Source organism: Manduca sexta, chromosome 2 (assembly GCF_014839805.1).
Source record: "Manduca sexta isolate Smith_Timp_Sample1 chromosome 2, JHU_Msex_v1.0, whole genome shotgun sequence".
In the NCBI taxonomy this organism is placed as follows: Eukaryota; Metazoa; Arthropoda; class Insecta; order Lepidoptera; family Sphingidae; genus Manduca; species Manduca sexta.
The window spans coordinates 7,068,267-7,089,104 of record NC_051116.1 but is presented as its reverse complement, the minus strand read 5'-3'; the positions used below and the strand labels follow the sequence as shown (position 1 = coordinate 7,089,104).

General features: G+C 37.7%; 1 protein-coding gene across 1 annotated transcript in view; it reads right to left on the bottom strand.

Moving 5' to 3' along the window:
• LOC115452858 (pleckstrin homology-like domain family B member 2) overlaps positions 1-20,838 on the bottom strand; it is a 172,237-nt gene that overhangs the window by 88,023 nt on the left and 63,376 nt on the right. The window contains exon 2 of the mRNA XM_037437765.1: positions 11,885-12,103. Coding sequence (XP_037293662.1) covers positions 11,885-11,958 — 74 coding nt within the window. The 5' untranslated portion in view covers positions 11,959-12,103. The remainder of the gene's footprint in view (positions 1-11,884; positions 12,104-20,838) is intronic.

The window sequence follows — 20,838 nt, the reverse complement described above, 5'->3', positions numbered from 1 at the left end:
ATATTACGTAAGCTCTAGATAATTGACCTGTACGTAATGCTTTACGTATTTGAAAGGTTCCGTACCTCAAAAGGAACCTTTATAATATCGCTTTGTTTTTATTAAATTAAGTTAATTGAGATGGGTATGCTAAGGCGGTTTGGGGATTTGGAGAGGATGGATAATAGGAGACTGACAGAGCGGATATATGGCGAATGTGGATGGAAGAGCCGGTAGGGGTCGACCGCACCGAACCTTCGAATGTCAGATGTTTGACATTCTTAGTAAAAGACAGGTCAAAAGTACCCTGAACCGGAATGCATGAAAACATTGATGAAGGTGGAGGAAGCGAGAGAAGTATGCCAGAATCGTGCAAAGTGGCAATCCATAGTCTGCCTATCCTAATGCGATAGAGGCGTGATACTATGTATGTAAGTACTTTGTTCTTCGTCTATCCATTGGCCGTCTGTCTGTCAAGACCCATTGTCCCGTGAACGTATAAAAGTATCAAATTGTTATTAACATCAATTACTCGTGCGTACGGTCTCTTACAGCTGTTAAGAAGTCAACGCGATCAAAAGATATGACCGTTCATGTCGCGTATTTTCCGATTTCACAATCATGAAATTTGGCAAGAAGCCATATTACAGCACATGAAGAGGTAATAATCTGAAAATTGTAAATAAAGCAAATCACACTTTCGCTGAACGAACATGCCATGATGAACAGCTTTTTGTTTATACCGGACGTTATAATACTGGCCAAGTCAGGTGTTTTTGGAAACTTACCAAGTTCCGTTTAACGCGTTGACACAAGTCCAATAAAGCAAACACAATACTGTAGTTTCGTAGAATCGTACGTTTATCTAGTGTACCTATCTCTTTCACGCTTGCATCCTAAGCCGGGTGACGTCACAATTCAGTAGTTGCATCTCTTCTGCTATTTATTAATGACATTTAAAAGGTATACAAGTTATTAATTTGAAATCATTTTTTTTTACTTCTTCCCGTTCGGTTATGAATGACGTAAATTTATGAATAAGATAAAAAAAAAAGGATAACATTTTACGTTATGTTCATTAATGAACATACGTAATATCATCAGTGTTTATTTCCTTAACCACAACAAATCCTGAGCTAAATATAACAAAGAGGAAACCGTAACTTGACACAATAATTTTAATTAACACCTGGGTTTATTCCAAGAATGCTTTAGTTATCAGAAATAAATATAGCGGCAAAAATGTATCAATACCTGAATGAAAAACATGTAATATACATATTTAAAACTGCCTTTTTATGCGTGCATGAGAAAGTGACCCCACTGAACCTGATGTGGTGAGTGGGAGTCCCATAAATTGTCGACTGATGAGAGACGACTACTCCTCGACAGTCGACACAATTATGTCTGTTGGAACTGAATATACTGACAGTTGTGGTTTCGAAGCTAACTTACAAGGCATATTATACATACAGTACGCAATAAGTGGCAGCATTTATCATCATCATCTTCTCAGTCACAGGAAGTCCAGAAACCTGCATCCAGCGACTTCCTGCGACCTTAGCCAGGTCTTCCGTCCACCTTGTAGGCGGGCGTCCGACATTTCGCTTGCCTGTACGTGGCCTCCACTCTGGAACTTTTCGACCCCAACGGCCATCGGTTCTTCGAGCTATGTGCCCGGCCCACTGCCACTTCAACTTGCTAATCCTATGGGCTATGTCGGTAACCTTTGTTCTCCTACGGATCTTCTCATTTCTGATTCGATCTCGTAGGGTGGCAGCATAAATTGATAAGATTTTAAACACGGACATTTAACTGTACCTGAAGGTTTTCCATAACGGTACCTTAACGCAAAGTAGGTCTGCGAGGTGGAGTAATGTAATCAAATTTCTGAGTAGTTAAATAGTTACCCATACTGCCGGATGAACTGTTGATCGAATAAAGAATTGTGATTGGGAAGAGGGATGAATTTTATTGGAATTTTGCCATTTTCAAAGACATACTGCAACAGCAAAACAATATATATACACAGGCTGATCCCGAAATCAGACACACTTACATGGGCCACTATAAGAGGTTTTAACACCTTGTGTGCGGTGGTCACTATCCGGGTAGATATAAAATATATCCAACCATTACCAAATGTGCTATAAAAGTAAACCTCAGAGGAAAAAGATGTCTGTGTTGCTAACACGCTCTTTATTAGTAGTTACATAACAAAACGGGCAATTACGATAAATCTAAAGGACGAACAGACACATTTATTTATTAATCTTTAAAGAACTTTCTGATTTGGCCTACCATCTCTTATCACGGCATTGCGATTGCAGAGCTGATCTCGGGTTCAAAATGGTCGGGCAGTGATATTGGGATTTTCTGCTCAGTATCAGCCCGGAGTCTGGAATTTGTGCTATGGTGATAAGCTCGCATCATAGGACGGAACACCGTTAGCGAAAAGTGGGTGCTCTGGTTGCGCCTCTGCATACCACTTCGGTGATAAATGCGTATTGTGTTCTTTTTTTATCACTTCATCCTTGACATATTTTAGCCGGAAATCGTCCACTGCTGGACATAGGTCTCCCCCATTGAGCGCCACGGGTACCGGTTCTGGGCCGCCCTCATCCTTCGGACTCCGGCGACCCTCACCTGATCGTCGGTCCATCTCGTGGGGCCTACGCTGCGTCTCCCGGTCCGTGGTCGCCACTCCAGAACTTTTCCGCCCCGACAGTCATCAGATCTACGAGCTACGACTATCCTTCGGGTAGTAAAATTTTGATAAATTATTTTTCTCGTCAAACGGGTACTACTACCTAACAAATTTATTAAAAATCTGGGCGCATAAACTTGATGTCTAAATACCATTTTTGAACAACAATATTCCATGAACTTTAAGATTTTAGTTTAGATAGACTTATATAAACAAATAAAAAAAAGAAAAATAACGAATCAGTTTTATTACTTCTCATATATTTATTTATGTTTCCCATCTACAACAACATAACTATGACAATAAACAATATTGATGTAATCTAAAAAATGAACATTACCTTTTCTGACTTTATAAGAAAAGAAATATCAGCCTAATTGATTTAATTAGCCTTTGATATGTAATTAGATGAGTATAAAAATATATGGTATCTTCTGTGATAATTCAGAGCACCGCTAACATAGACTTTACCGTGATATATTGGTGGTAGGTCTCTCATATGTGAGAGTCCGCCTGGGTAGGTACCACCGCAATGTCTGTTACTGCCGCCAAGCAGCAGTGTGTAGTCACTGTTGTGTTCCGGTTTGAAGGACATTGTAGCCAGCGTAGCTACTAGACATAGTGAGACTTAACATCTCATGTCTCAGGATGGCGAGCGCAGTGAAATATCAAACAATACTTTTTAATTAGATGGATGGTGTTTCTAGTGTTTATGGGCGGTCAAATCGCTTACAATCAGGCGAATGACAAGCACGTCTCATCATTCAAAGCAATAGCACTTCATTAAGGCAGCTCTTAGGAAGTAACTTATTTAGGCTTCACGTTTCTAGACCTGATACTGCTCGCTTCTTCCCGCCAATACAACACAGTAGCGAAGACTTCGGCATCCAGATCGCAAATCGCACCAATCAGTCTGATACCAGTTACTAAAGACACACAACATGGAGGTATCCTGAATATCCTTTTCTTTTTCCATCTGCCAATCCATCCACCCTGTCGTTCCCTCAATGCTGAGGATCGTGACCGCAGTAGGCTGAGTCTGTAGAGTCTATAAGTGCCCTACATCTGGTTCTACCATCGGCGGCGTGAACTCGTGCAGCTTGAGTTGCAAAGGTTTAGTGAGCGGTTTAGCCACTTCTCGGCTTGCCTTCAAAAGGAGAGTACGGCAGCTTTTGTTAAAAGAAGCAGATGAGTTGTCACTTTAATTCTAAACTTTGTATTATTAGTATGTACATAATATATATTTATGTATTTATAATCTGTATTTTATGTATTTATAATATTACTTATATTATGTTTGTATTTAATATAGTTATACATTATAGTTACTTTTATGTATGTTTATGTATTATTAAATATCCTTTATGCACCTACCTTATTTATCTCTGCACCACCCATAGGTTGACTGGGAGAGAATGCCTTTGGCATTAAGTCCGCCGATATACATGTTATGTATGTAAAGTGCAAATAAATAAATAAATGAATTTGTTCACTCCATTTAGCCGATGGTCTCCCTCGAGGGCACTTGCCTTCTACTTTTCCCGTCAATATTTTTTTTTTTTTTTGAGGTTGTCGGTTTTGCGAGCTGTGTGTCCAAAGAAAGAGAGAGTGCGTTTCCTGCATCTGCCAATACGAAAGAAAGAAAGAAAGAAAGAATAATTTACGACACACCCATATGGGTTTAGCGCAACACGTATTTTGATCCACGATAAATAATCTTACAAGCTAATAAACGAAATAAGTAATAAGTATTACTTCCTTTACTGTGACAAAAAACATGATTAAAAAAACACATAAGATCTATAGGTACGTAATTATAATTCACAATTTGCGAATGCATACAGCCGTCATATACTTTTGAAAATCAAACGCAATAACTAAAAGTCTCTCTACTGTCCATTTCTGAACGCAATATCGACGAATGGAGAGAAATAAAATTATTAGAATGCACAGTTGCAAGGTTTAATTTTTATTTTTATGGCTTTTAATGCAACACGACGCACTTGCCGTTCATCTGATACCCATAAACATAACAAACATCCAACAACTTGAATTATAAAGTATTGTTCAGTATTCCACTGCTTTCCGGCAGAAATAGACATTGCGGTGGTAGCTACCCAGGCGGATTTTCACATATGATAGACCTACCACCGTTACACCTATACCTGCTCTGTGACATCTACCACCGGCCGACCGCTCAAGGTTATTGGCACATCTTAATTTTTTTATCCCTAAGCATTACAAATTCAATTCGACAACATAATTTAGATTGTGTATGCAATTGAAGCTTCCAGACTGACTGATATACTTAGCATACCAAGGATCTTGACATATAAGTGAATTAAGGGGAAAATATATTATATTGTCGCTATGTGTATACGTTATGTGAATCACAACAAATCCTTAGTCTCTATGCGTTCGATTTTGTTTTTCAGTTCATAATTCGACTTAATTCGGACAACACGTTGGGAAGCGCTTGACAGATAACCAAGATGTCGCACATTCTGCGTAGAAGGTGAGTGTTTATTACAATATAATTTAAATAATACCATTCTTAACTTAAATTTAAGTCTAATTCACTATTAAATTTGAATTAAGAATATAATATCAATGCATCATGTTTATCGTGATACCTTTTTTGCAATGATACTGGCTCGTTAATTTAAAATTTTTTAAACTTTGGCACACCGGTTATAAATGGAATGCAATATTGTTTTTGTTTCGTGTTTAATGGACAACGTGAATTTTATTTATTTATTACACTTTATATACAATAAATATAAAGGCGGATTTAATATCGAAGGTATTTAGTAAAAAAAAATAAGATCATTCACGTTGTATTCATACTTGCATAGTTTATATTGCGGCAATTATTGTTAGAAATTTTCTTTTTTTGAATATCTGTCAAGACTCGTGTCGATTGTTTCTATGTAAATCGGCATAAGAACATTCCACGTGAAGCGGGCACGCAAAAAAAATTGATACTTCAGATTTTCGTAATATTTGTTTATGTTATACCTGTATGTGTCTTCGATCCAGCTACAAAATATTTTTAAATATAAAGTCTAGCGAGTTAAAGGACTGAAGTTTTGACTGGCCGATTGGTATACGCCATTTCGTATCCCACTATCAAGTTTTTAAATCTATACTATTATATAAAGCTGAAGAGTTTGTTTGTTTGTTTGTTTGTTTGAACGCGCTAATCTCAGGAACTACCAGTCCAAATCGAAAAATTCTTTTTGCGTTGGATAGCCCTTTGTTCGTGGAGTGTTATAGGCTATATATCATCACGCTATACCCAATAGGAGCGGGGCAGTAATGGCTAATCTCAGGAACTACCGGTCCAAACTGAAAAATTATTTTTGTGTTGGATAGCCCTTTGTTCGTGGAGTGCTATAGGCTATATATCATCACGCTATCACCAATAGGAGCGGAGCAGTAATGACTAATCTCAGGAACTACCGGTTCGAACTGAAAAATTCTTTTTGTGTTGGATAGCTCTTTATTAGTGTAGTGCTATAGGCTATATATCATCACGCTATGATCAATAGGAAAGGAGCATGACTAATCTCAGGAACTACCGGTTCGAACTGAAAAATTCTTTTGTGTTGGATAGCTCTTTATTAGTAGTGCTATAGGCTATATATCATCACCCTATGACCAATAGGAGCTTGGGAGCAGTAATAGGCATAATCTCAGGAACTACCGGTTCAAACTGAAAAAATATTTGTGTTGGATAGTTCTTTGTTCGTGGAGTACTATGGGGTATATATCATCACGCTATGACCAATAGGAGCGGAGCAGTAATGGCTAATCTCAGGAACTATCAGATCGAACTGAAAAAAATATTTTTGTGTTGGATAGCACTTTGTTCCTGGAGTGCTATAGGCTATATATCATCACGCTATGACTAATAGGAGCGGAGCAGTAATGGCTAATCTCAGGAACTACCGTGTTTGAAAAGAAAAAAACTTTTTGTGTTGGATAGCCCTTTGTTCCTTGGAGTGCTATAGGCTATATATCATGACGCTATGACCAATCGGAGCGGAGCAGTAATGAAACATGTTGCAAAAACGGGGAAAAAATATTAGTTTCGAGAGCTTCCGTTGCGTGCGCTGCGTAAACGATTAAAGTTATGCAACAATGATGTATGACGGGATTATTCCTCTTAAAAGTTCTAAAAATATATTATAAAACAAAGTCCCCGCTGCATCTGTCTGCCTGAACGTGTTAAACTCAAAAACTACCCAACATATTAAGATGAAATTTGGTATGGAGACAGTTTGAGAGGCTCCGGAAACTACTACTTTTATAACGGAAAACTTTAGCCTGAAAAACTTTATAACGCGGGCGGAGCCGCGGGCAAAAGCTATGTTACAATAAAATAAATAAAGCAGTGAAAGAAATACTTTATTCAATGAGTTTTTTATTGTATTTTTGGAAATTAAATAATTATTTTCTTTTTTGAAAAAAATATGTTTTAAAGTTTCAAACTTGAATTTCACAAAGTTAAGACTATGAGAGTGAAGGAACAGAGAGTGCACCTGTGTATTGCTCACACACTTGTGCACTATAATATCTCCTGCGTACCTGGCTGATATCCGTTGAGATTGTCCGCCGTGGCCGACATTCGGCTAGGAGGGATTCATTCAATGGGGCGGCAAGGAATGCTATTTCGAATTAGTTTAATTACCATGTTAGTTTTCATGTCTTAGCATGCTTAACAACCATGCTAATGTTAATAATATGACGCATTAATTAAATTGTGTGGATTTTACTTTCCGAATAATATTTCTCCAATTAAAATGCACAGTGAAGAATTACTTAGCAATTCGGCCGCAATCAATGGACTAAGTTTAAAGCATCTTTTTTTTATTTAACGCCAATTTAACCTTCTATATATTTTATTAAAATTATATGACATTCCTTTGTATATTATAGAATATACAATGAGTATTATACTTAGCAGAATGTGCAAGTTTTTCATAAATTTACTTTTAATTCTCCATTCAGGCATAATAGATATTATTGTGTGCAGTATTATCCGGCCTAATATTCGATAATTTTCCAAAAATATAAACAATTCAATGAGTCACTCCACGCGTCGCATCTCTCACGCCTTTATCTCGTACACTCTCAATCAAAACAGGCCGCGTTCGCAATACCATTAGCATTTAGTTCGGAATTAATCGTTATTCCTGCAGCCGCTAAGGAGAGCGTGCTCGCTTGCTCTGCTATTGCGAAGCGCACTAACGCACGAATTAATTAGCAATTCACGATGGTTGTGGAACGGACTGCCAAGACGAATGTTCGCTGGTATATATCCCAAGGGCACACACCTCTGACTTTTCTAAAATCATGTGTGTATTCTTTGTGAATTATCGTTCGCTTTAACGGTGAAGGAAAACATCGTGAGGAAACCTGCACATCTGAGAAGTTCTCTATAGGAATTTCGAAGGTGTGTGAAGTCTACCAATCCACACTAGGCCAGCGTGGTGGACTATGGCCTTATCCCACTCAGTAGTAGAGGAGACCCGTGCCCAGCAGTGGGACAGTATATATATTATTATTATATTTAATTTGTGACATGATAAATGTGATTTAGCATGTTAACAATTAATGCTTATTATTCCAACAGCACTTACAGGAGTTGTAGAGATAAAGTGCTTATGCCTGTATGTAAAAAATAAAAAAGAAAGTGCCCAAAGATGATATCAAGTGCACAACTCAATAATGCGAAAATGAGTGCTCAAGGACGCCATTAAGGGCACACATCCAGAATGTCACTCGTACTTATAGAAATAAGGTACCGAAACATATTTATCAAGCACACACCCACTTAACGTAAATATGTCATTGACACGATTGTCTATAACACACTGATAAGTTGAATTACCCTCTGATTACATATTAATGCGTGATATAATGTGATTATCTGTTAATAATGCTATTAATATATTAATTGATCGATATTGTCATCGCGGACTGTCTCGGTGGCGTAGTTGTATCACGACTGTAGTACTTAGGTCTCGGGTTCGATCTCCAGGTTGGCTTTTTATTGCTTTGAATGACGAGACGAGCTTGCCGTTCGCCTGATGGTAGGCGATACGACTGCCCATAAACAGTAGAAACACCATCCAACACCTTAAATTACAAAGTATGGTATTCCACTACGCTCGCCTGAGACATAAGGTGTTACGTCTTATTATGTCCAGTAGTTACACTGGCTACAATGTCCTTCAAACCGGAACACAACAGTCACTACACACTGCTGCTTGGCGGCAGAAATGGACATTGTGGTGGTACCTACCCAGGCGGACTCTCACATACGAGAGACCTAGCACCATTGAGCTAAAATTAAATTCTGTTTTTCTACTCAGTATCAACTCGCAGTCTGGTATTTTCCGATATGGCTATAGGCCTAGCGGTCCCCTGATACCATCGCTTCATAACGATGAGTCGTAAGACCAAATCTCAATACAACTCCACAGTTATTCTTCAAGCCAAGTAGCTGGGTCCTAAAACCAGATTTGGACAGCTCTTCAGTCGCTCTTTAAGCTAATTTTTAACAAGCAAGTCCTGTCAGCAATATATTGGCCAAGAACCTCCAGATACGTCATACTACCAACAATACGTCAGTACTTTACGCATGCGACTCGCCGAAGGAAGTTTCAAAATTTGCACAAATCAGCTGCAGGAAATAGTATTCGAATAACTTCTGCAAGTTTTATTGTATCTAAACACTGTTTTAGACTAATTTAATAGTAAACTAGACTCATGTACAAAGTTAGGCAAAAAACCGTCTAACAAAACTATAGGTGTGAAGGATTTTGTACCCGCGAGCGCGAGTCAACGACACCTAACCGCAAGACGTAACAAACTTTTGGCACGTTAAATACTATCACGCTATCATCCCAGGAGCGTAGGCACTAGTCTAGATACTTTTCTAGAAACTTATTTCGTACTTATGTACTGTGTATATCCAGTTTCAAAAAGGCCGACATAATTGTGCCGACTGGCGAGGGATAAACAACTCTCGTTAATCAACACTCGTATCTAGTCCCCACTCCACTTACCAATAGCTAAAGTCACTTTGTCATGCCCGTATTAAAAAGGCAAGCCATTTCGTCACAAATTCCAATAATAATAATAATAATAATATCAGCCCTGTATTATATACTTGCCCACTGCTGAGCACGGGCCTCCTCTACTACTGAGAGGGATTAGGCCTTAGTCCACCACGCTGGCCTAGTGCGGATTGGTAGACTTCACACACCTTCGAAATTCCTATAGAGAACTTCTCAGATGTGCAGGTTTCCTCACGATGTTTTCTTGCACCGTTAAAGCGAACGATAAATTCACAAAGAATACACACATGATTTTTTAGATAAGTCAGAGGTGTGTGCAATTGGGATTTGAATCTGCAGACATTCGTCTCGGCAGTCCGTTCCACACCCAACTAGGCTATCGCCGCCGTCAAATTCCAATACTGAAAAAAAAAAATACACTTTTTTCATATGGGATCGAACCCTAGACTTCAGCACGGCAGGTGTACAATGCAACTACGCTACCCATGTTTTGTTACATTACGTTTAGTTTTCACCGCAGACCGCGAACGTGAAGTGTTTCGATTCGATTATCCAGATTAGATAATTCAATTGCGGTTGAACGCACAATTTTATGTTTTATCGTAGCGTATTAAAGTTGTAATTTACAATAGTGTGCGTGCATGTCCGGGGGTGGCCAGCGGAGCGAAAAATTGCTTGTTACATTTTTATTTGCCATATGTTCAGGAAATATTTAATATCGCATAATATGCACAATTAGGCGCCCTTGTTTACAATATACCAACAAATCATCGCTAAGTAATTCCGTATAAGTCATTTTACAGTTATATCTAGAATCATTTTTTTTATTGCTTTAAATGACGCGACGAGCTTGCCGTTCGTCTGTTAGTAAGGATACGACAGCCCATAAACAGGAGAAACACCATCAACACATTGAATTACAAAGTATTGTTTGTATTTGCGCTCGCCATCCTGAAACATGAGATGTTAAGTCTTATTATGTCCAGTAGTTACATTGGCTACAATATCCTTCAAACCGGAACACAACAGTGACTATACCCTACTGCTTGGCGGCAGAAATAGACAATCTTTTGCACCTACCCAGACGGACTCTTACATATGAGACACCTACCACCAGTAAACACTTTCCCTCAACGATAATAACATTAAACGCAATGTATTTATTACCTTTAAAATGAAACAAACACATTCTGACAAATACAGAGCAATGCGGTTATATTTTAATCCCAACACAGCACGCATTGTGGTCACGAAAGGCACAATGCGGTATCGATAAAGTTTACCTCAAATGTGGCGTAAAATCCCGAGGTGCCATTGCATTCTTGTCAGACGCCACGTTTATTCACTACGGTATTACTTGTAGAACATTGTTTACAAGTTAAATGGAAAACTTTAATGTGTCATGAAACAGAGCTTGGGCCATACCTAATTGTTCGCTACATCTTTGCTAGCCATTTTAAATATTCACATATGTATGTCACACTTCAAGTATTTATTTCTTTGTTTTTAATCAATAACGAATATATAATAATAATAATAATATCAGCCCTGTATTATATACTTGCCCACTGCTGAGCACGGGCCTCCTCTACTACTGAGAGGGATTAGGCCTTTAGTCCACCACGCTGGCCTAGTGCGGATTGGTAGACTTCACACACCTTCGAAATTCCTATAGAGAACTTCTCAGATGTGCAGGTTTCCTCACTATGTTTTACTTCACCGTTAAAGCGAAGGATAGATTCACAAAGAATACACACATGATTTTAGAAAAGTCAGAAGTGTGTGCCCTTGGGATTTGAACCTGCGGACTTTCGTCTTGGCAGTCCGTTCCACACCCAACTAAGCTATCGCCGCTTTTAATAACGAATAACATAAAACAAATTAGGTGGTACATGGCTCAATTATGTTTCCACAATTACCTCTTTAAACATAAAACCGACATGGAATAATTTTGAAAGGGCAAGAGAGAGTTCAATAATATTTAAGAAATAGACCCCCCCCCCCCCCTCTCCCAGAACTAACAATTCTGCCACTAGGAGCAGTAAGATTCCAGTTATGCATAAAAATAAAAACAAAAACGATAAGTATGCGTTAAATATGCAAAACTGACCTCAAAGCGCTGCCCTGCTCTCTAACATCAACGCCGTTGATCGTCTCCTCGGTCCTCGCCTGCAATCCGGACATTTTGCACCAATCAGCGCGCGGTGACGTCCCGCGCCACCAATCACACGCGCGCTGACGTCACGGCGCACCAATCACGATGCGGCTGCGTCACGATGGGCCAATAGCGACGCTCGTACCCGCTGACGTCATCTCTGGGATCATCGCACTGAAAAGATGGCGCGCTTATTAAAATTCAACACGGGTTATGGTTTATGGCGAAATGAAAGGAAGTTATTGTTATGTGATGTAAGGTTGTGTAACTGTTTTATGGTCCAGTTTTAGAGTTTAAGGACAAGCAGTGTGCCTTTTATGGGCAGATATCCGCTGTAAAGTGTTTGCATAAAGATTTATAACAAGTGAATGGCTTAATTATTCGTGGAGTTAATTTTATTGAAACTACAATGGAATTCATTAAACAAGATTATTTTTTAACTAGAAATATTTTTTTTTACATTGATATATAGGTAGTTACAAAAATAGCTGAATTTTTAATTTGGCTTCAAACTTTCGTGTCCTTATCAACAATTGTTTTTTCTTTACTAAAATAAACTTCAAAAGTTTTACGTTATTTTAGATGAAGAGAAACTTATAGAGCGATTAGTCAATATCTAGAAGCGTTTTGAAGTTTAGAATTTGTTCAGCTACTTTCGTGGTTGACTGTACACTGAAGAGTTTAAATCAATAACTAAATGACCAGCTTTTCAACCGCTGACACTTAAACATAACCATCAATCAGGACTAATGGGCCCAGCAAAGTTCACCCTGATCAAACTACTACAGAGGTCAGGCCATCATGGTCAATTAAAACTATCACAGACTAATGAGGGATGACAAAATTGTCATTTATTTAAATATACCTCGTTAGACTAATCTAGATGTCGAAAGGCCAGCAAAACAATCGCAACTGGCAAAAGTCTTTTTTATTTTAATGTTTCGGCGAAATTCCATAGTTCTACAATACTAGCCTACACATATTCCCAAAATTACTAGGGCATTAGAACAATGTCTTAAATCTATAATCTAGACCGAGTTTAAACCTGTCTCAAATGATACATAGTGTGGGTGTTCAAACTAGGTTTAGATGTTATCGGAACTATAATTTGCCATAAATATATTTACCGTTTATTAAAATCTGGTCTTAAAACTTGAAAATGGAGGTCAATAGGTCTTGCTTATTGTGTTTCTGATTAAAATTTTATAGCAGTTACAACATATATTACTTTATTAAAATCCAATTTAATATTTAATTTCGATCTTGTTTTACCGATTTATTTATCGTTTGGTATTGGGTTTGATTCTGCGGCACGCACCTCTGACTTGTTATGTATTTTCTTGAATAGTTATCGGTCTAATAATTAAGGATAACACGAATATATTTAAAGGAAAACCAGTTCCTACAATTGCAATAATTGTCTCGATAGGATAGGTTTCTAAATACTTTTTTTTAAACGGCACGACAAAGGTACCAACTGCACCTGATGGTAAGTGGAATGGGGTCCAATAGAATGTCAACTGTCGAGAGATGATTACCCCTCGGAGTCGACAAAATTATGCCGGCCTGTTGTAACCGAATATACACAGGCTGATCCCAGAACGCAATACACTTACGTGAGCCACTATGGCGGGTTTTAACAACTTGTGTACGGTGGTTGCTATAAAATAAAATACGACGAGCATAGCAAGCCACTTGCCTGATCGCGGAAATATCAGCCGATCAACAGTACAGTAACGTCATATTCGATTTCCGAACGTTGGCACTTCCACATACCCTACTGTACGCATTGTCTAGTCCAGATGGACGTAAATAGGTCTTGTTAGTGCAACAGTTTACGTCCTGGGTTTCAATTAGCCTGTAATTTATACCAGTTCGTTGAGCCTAAGTTGACGGGTCAAGTAGTTGGAGATTGTTTCTTGATCAGATTCCTGGTGTTAGTACAAACTTTACCATATCGTTACTTTGTTTTGAACTGACTTCAAAAAAAGGTGAAGTTCCTCAATTCGTAGTTTATTCTTAACTTCAGACTTCTATTATTTAATAACCGACGTAGTCTCCAAAACGATTATGGCGTGTATAATATTTTTGTCTTTAAATGTGGTTTAATTTTTGCCAGAAAATTTTTAACATTACTTTTGGATTATTGTATAGATAACTGCAAACCAACATAATGGACTAAGGCCTAATCCCATTCACTAGTAGAGGAGGCCCGTGCAGCAGTGGGACAGTATATAATACAGGGCTGATATTTACATTTTACACATCATAAACTAAATTCTAAATCACGCGTTGATTTATAATACCGGAAGGGAGATCGGGTTATACGCACCGATAGTAATCTTCAATTTATCACGCCAAATCTAGGTTAGCTTAATGTAGGATTTGTTCTAGATATCTGGACTTTACAGTTTACAGTGGTTTAGCCGGCGCGAGTTCGGATCTCCGAATTCAACAATATAGTAAGATTTGATGGCAGTGATAAACAGGATGGTGACATAAAAATACACTGGTGGTAGGTCTCTCATATGTGAGACTCCGCTTGGTGGTAACACCTCAATGTCTATTTCTGCCGCCACGCAGCAGTGTGTAGTCACTGTTGTGTTCCAGGAACATTCTAGCCAGTGTAACTACTGAACATAATAAGACTTAACATCTCATGTCTCAGTATTGCAAGCGTAGTGGAATACCAAACAATACTTTGTAATTCAAGGTATTGGATGGTGTTTCTGCTGTTTATGTGCGGTCGTATCGCTTACCATCACGCGAATGGCATGCTCGTCTTGTCATGTAAAGCAATAAAAAAAACGTCTTTATGGATGAATCATTTCAACAGATTTATTTTTGCCGGTGATTCGTAGTAATTTTGATTTATTCAGTACTTTTATAGTTTTTATTGTTAATTATAACAGACTTTAGTATCAAACAGTTTCTATTCATCATTCATCGTCCAATTTTACACGTTGTTTAACGGAAACCATTCCCAAAGGTAATGAAATTAGACCGCTCGCTTCTAATTTGGGTGTCAGATATTACGATGCGCGCCGTGTCGAAATGCAGGGAGCTCGTGCTGACGCCAGAATTTGTGTTCACAAGCATGATGCAGATGGTTTGTACTACTGCCAAATATTAAATAATTGATATTCAATAATTTTATGTTTGTGGAAACGTTAAAATTTTATTCTGATTTCACTAACGAGATCAGAACGATTAATATCGTCTAAATTGACCATTAAAGTAATACATGACAAGGCATCTTGATAAATTATGTTAACAGCCTGTTCTATTTGAGTAAATGCTACTCGTCAAATATAAGACGACTAAATGCAAATCATTGCGTCATTTATAATTCCAAATAAATGACGATCAAACGAGTGTTGGGTTCGTCTTTAAAATAAATCAACACTTTGTTTTAAAAAATAATAGGCAACTTTGCTGTCGCATTTTTTTGTTCCCACTGCAGCTGATGGTAAATTACGATAACTCCTCGACAATCGACACCAAAGCATACGCAAGCTGATCCCGGAACGCGACACACTTATATGAGTCACTATGGCGGGTTTCAACACCTTGTGTACGGTGGTCGCTATACGGCCGGATATAAAATAATCCTACCACCAGGTACTTTTAGTGAAATACATTCCAAAAGAGAGTCAAGGAATGTTTATAAATATTACCTATAAGAACTTATTTTATTTTATCAAAAGACTACAAGTAACATATCCAACCTTGACATTGGCTAGTATGCTAATGACCGTCCTTTCAACAGCATCTCGACAAATGCCAAATGACTTCACAAATAGAACTTTTTATTTTTACGAAATGTCTACCGAATGCCACTATTCCAAATATACAAAGTCATTTTAATAAAAACAAGAGATTAAAATAAAACGTGTGAGCCCCCCTCCCCCAGTGACCACGAAGGCTGCAAAGTCTTTGAAACGTCGAGAGAAAATGAAAATATAAAAAACCGCGATAGAATCCGAAAAATAGTTTAATTTTAATGTCTAACATTCGCGCTAACATACTAAATCATTATAAAATAAGACATCATATCGAACGTTAATAAGCTGTCGCAAAAAACTTTTTAAAATTGACATCTTCCATTCCTAGCATTTTAATACGCATTACCATTTACCATCATGACACATATATGCCAACGAAAATATTTACAAAACGATCATAAAAACCATCAACAAATCCATCAAAAAAACTAGACCATCGCGATAAAAAGCATTGTCGAAACAAAGCAATCAATTTGCACCATAGTTTAACACCAAAGGTATTTATCGGCAGAAATCGATTGACCGTTTAAAAAATAAACAAAACGACCAGTTAAATTTGTACCGTCCAAAATAAACTCGAGTTACGTGAGCGATCGACGGAAATACATTTCGTTTGTGTGCGTTGCGTGTTAAACTTGCAAACTGTTTAGGCGTCGTGTTAATTTGTAGTTTTTCTGCAATGACATTAAACAGTATAATTATGGACTGGACATCAATATCAAATTTGTGGACCAAAAATTATTACTGATTGTTAATAAATCGTCTTATTTGTTGTCCGTAAAGAAGGGCTTTATCGATTTGCTTCACGTGGATTACAACAGTTTTATCACTCACATCGAAGCCTGCAGCTAACCCTGAAGTGGTATGTGACGGATCAGCTTCCACAATAGCCATGATCCCAGACATCCCCCCAAAAAGCCAAAACTTCATCAGGCCGTGCTCTCCCGATTTGCTTCAAGCGGATTAAAACAGTTTTATTTCTCTCACCGAAGCCTGCAGCTCTAGTGTTTTGCGATCTGGTTCCACAATAGCTTAGGAAATTTAAGAAATCAATCTGCAATCTCTATTTTCCATACACGAACATAGAATTCCGATAACATTATCAGGGCTCGCATTGTATTATCAACCAGTTAGAAACCGGTATATTTACATAGTTGTCGCGACCTTCAAGCGGCTCACAAAGTTTACGTAACCGGCTAAACAAAAATAGTTAAATTTACTTTACTGTTTAAACTGGAATCATTAACACGAGAAATCCATTACTGCTTACTAATTATACAGTAGGTGCTGCTCGCGGCTTTGTGTGTGCAAGTCCTCTCTCAGTTCAAAAATCAAGAATATACTATTAATCCAAGACATGGTCTATATGTCTGACGAATTTCATTTAAATCCATACGGATGTTTCAGCGTTGCTCTTACAAACATATTCGTAATTTTACATCTATACTAAGATTATAAAGCCTTTTTTTTTTCACTAATAGGAAGCTAATAATACAAGAATAATAAGAGGTAGTTGGATGCGGACCGCTTCCAATAGGTCGATCTGGAAATCTTTGGAGGCGGCCCATGTTCAGCAGTGGCGGCTGATGATGATGATGATGATGATGAATAGGAACCTACATTACTCCTATGTGCTAAAAGGTACTTTTATCCCGGGATAATTAGTTTACACCGACGGAGCCGCAGGTAAAAGCTGTTTATACTATAAATGAACAAAACTGTCTGTTGTGTCGTCCTTTCGCACTGCAACGAATAACAAATCGATATCATTGTTTGCACATAGTTTATGAACAAGAGGGTGACACCCTCTGGGATCACTGTATCGATGCGAGATCGTAATTTTCCCGCAAAAAACGTGGGACATTTTGGCCAGTAGCTACGACATATAATTTGTTATGTTTAAGCCAATGTTAGACATGAAAATAAAACTAGTTTTCGGATTTTATGGCGGTTTTTGTATTTTAATTATCTTCCGACATTTCACGGGGCGAGCTGAGGTAGTCCGAAAAATCAACGTCACAATATCTACCTACATATTACAAATTTGTATGATTGTAAAACACAAACACACATCACGCATTTGTCTCCGAAGGGGTATGCAGAGGCACAAGCAGGGCACTCACTTTTCGCCAAGTGTGTTGCGTCCCATAATGTGATAGGAGGCGAGCCTATCACAAATTCCAGACTCCGGACTGATACTGAGCAGAAAAACCCAAATATCACTTTCCCCGACCCGGGATTCGAACACAGGACCTCAGGAGCGCTGGCGTACCGCGCATGCAATACAGCTACGCCACCTAGGCAGTGAATAATAATTGTAAAATACCGCCATGAAATCCGATAACTAGATTTATGTCGATACCTATAACTTATTCATACTGACAGTATATGTCCACTGAGACGCCATTTTGTCTAACAATCTGTACGTTCCAAGCAATTCAGAACGGAATAAATACCTCATTAACATTAGCTGGCAATCAGACCATTAACGTGAGAACAGCAATCAGATGTAGCATCAACGAAACCCTTTGTGTTTCAAGGTAAAAATAATTACCATGACGTAGAAAATAGTTCGAATGTAATGTATAATTTAGTTAGCACCTCGCGTGAAATCAAGTTATATTTACAGTGTAACGGAGAACTGGATTTCATTCATTTTAGAAATTTCTAGACCAAATTATGTCTTGTTTAAATTAAATGTCCTTAAAATCGTCATCCGGGTAAAAGCTTGTAGGCTAGGTCACAAGTTATGAGCTTAAAGGCTGTTATATTATAATTTAATTATTTAGTTTTAAACCATCCGTATCCTATCACAGTTTCTTTATCTCGGCACTTTTAAAATAACTAATAGATATGATTAATTTAGTGCAGTTAATAAATAGATTTATTTTCAAACTCTTCAATTGGCCTTGGTGACGCGTGTGTTCGCATTACGACATTGTTCTGAGGTCACGAGTTCGAATCACGGGTCAAACGAAGTGATATTGGGCTTATTTGCTCATTAACAGCTTAGAGTCAAAATAGTTTGTGTTTAATATGTTTGATCGTACCATATTACGCAACACATTCACCGATACTTTATTGTCTTGTGTTTTTTTTATTGCTTTGAAAGACGAGACAAGCTTGCCCTTAACCTGATGGTAAGCGATACGCCCGTAAACAGTAGAAAAATCATCCAACACCTTGAATTATAAATTATTGTTTGGTATTCCACTGCGCTCGCGATCCTAAGACATGAGATGTTATGTCATTAAATTAATTAAAACAATAATTATCAATATCATTGGGAATATTTCGTTTCATAACCAACAACTATGACGTCGAGAGGCGTTGTATTTCCACCTGCTTTCTATATATTCGCCTCCCATATCTTACACCTTGACCCATCGACGTGACATCACATCTACGCGATTAGAATCACAATTGCGACGACATTGGCTCGCCCATTGCGTTTTCTATGCGGGCACGTTGTACGCCTAAAATGGCATTTACGTTCCGCGTTATTTTCCTTATGCGAAACAAACACAGGTGAAGGAAGCTATTATGTCGTCCAGACGTAGGTTTTGCAAAAGATTCTTATTCCAATTTCGGTAAGAACGAATAGTAATGATATAGTAATGAGGTATAGGTATACTACAACTGTATTCATAAATGTTATTTATCTAAGGACGAAGCATTGATGTGATAACAAGTCTATTTCTCAGCTTTGTTTGTCTGACAGCCAATAAGATTCAAGTTGTATCTCAATATTAGCCAATCACAATGGCCCTATGTCTAATGCACTACGAAGGCTGCCATGCCGTCAGCACTGAGAAACAGACTTATTATCACAGCATTGCTCCGTCCTTAAATAAATAACGTCTATGAATAAGGGGTTTGGTCTATTCTACTAACCTCCTTTATCTCATAGGCATTCCCTAGAATGATGGTAGCAAAGATCCTTCATTAATGGAAAACTACAATATTTATGAGCACCATTTTTTGTTGCTCTCATTGATTTTCCTTATGAAAAACACTAGTCTATAATAAATATAAAGCGGTATAAACGTTACATTACAAATATTTAAAAACTATTTTTGTACCATTCATCTTTTGACCTCTATGTTTTTAAAACCATGATTTTCCTTTTAAGTTTTATATAAGATGTGCCTTAACACAAAAAAAATAAAGTCCACTTTTCCTGGCATCGAACCGGCTACAACACGCAAGGCCGTCTAACACGGCTCATTACATATTACGTGACTCATTCATACATTCATACAATTTGCAATTCAGATAGCGACATTAATATGTTCTTTGAATTCATGTAGTTTTTCATATACCAGCAAATGATAAGTGTGTTTATGTTTTGTAGTTTTTGACGCCCGTAGACTTAAATACTAAAACCTAAGGCCTGACGCTCCAAGTGAATTTGCTTTTCGCTCCTAGAGTCAAAAACAAATGTACGATTCTAAGAATCTATAATATGTAGAACAGTACATTTGCATAATGATTTTTTATCTTTACACGTATGTTAAACATCGAAATACATGTTCTCGGATTTTATCGCGGTGTTTTATATTGTAATTTTCTCTCGGCGTTTCGAAGACTGCAGCCTTCATGCTTACAGGGCGGATTGAGGTTTTAATCATCCGAAAATCAACATAACAATATCTTCCTACATCATTCCATCATCAGTAAATTTCATCCATATTCAATGGTTACCGAGCTTACTTACAACCAAGTTGTGGCGGGAGGGACGGGTGGAAAACGGGAAACAATATGGTCTGACGGCTGACGGTATTATGTTTTTTCTTTTTTTTAGTCTTTACTGTACCAAACAGAAAAAATATACAAAGAAGAAAAAATAAAAGAAAAATAATAAAAATGGCGGTCTTATTGCTCTAGGCAATGTCTTCCAGACAACTATGAGATAGATATAAAAATGAGAAATAGAGAGGGTAGTTCACATTACTAATATTAATAAAAGTAAGATTCAAAGTATTATACAGCAAAACCAGACGGAAATATAAAATAAAACCGAAGCGGTAAACGATACGGGAATGTCATCCAATATGTTTATCGCCTTAAGCGAGGTCGGTTGATCGGAACGCGTTGCGAGATGCAAAAAAGGTAAACACAACA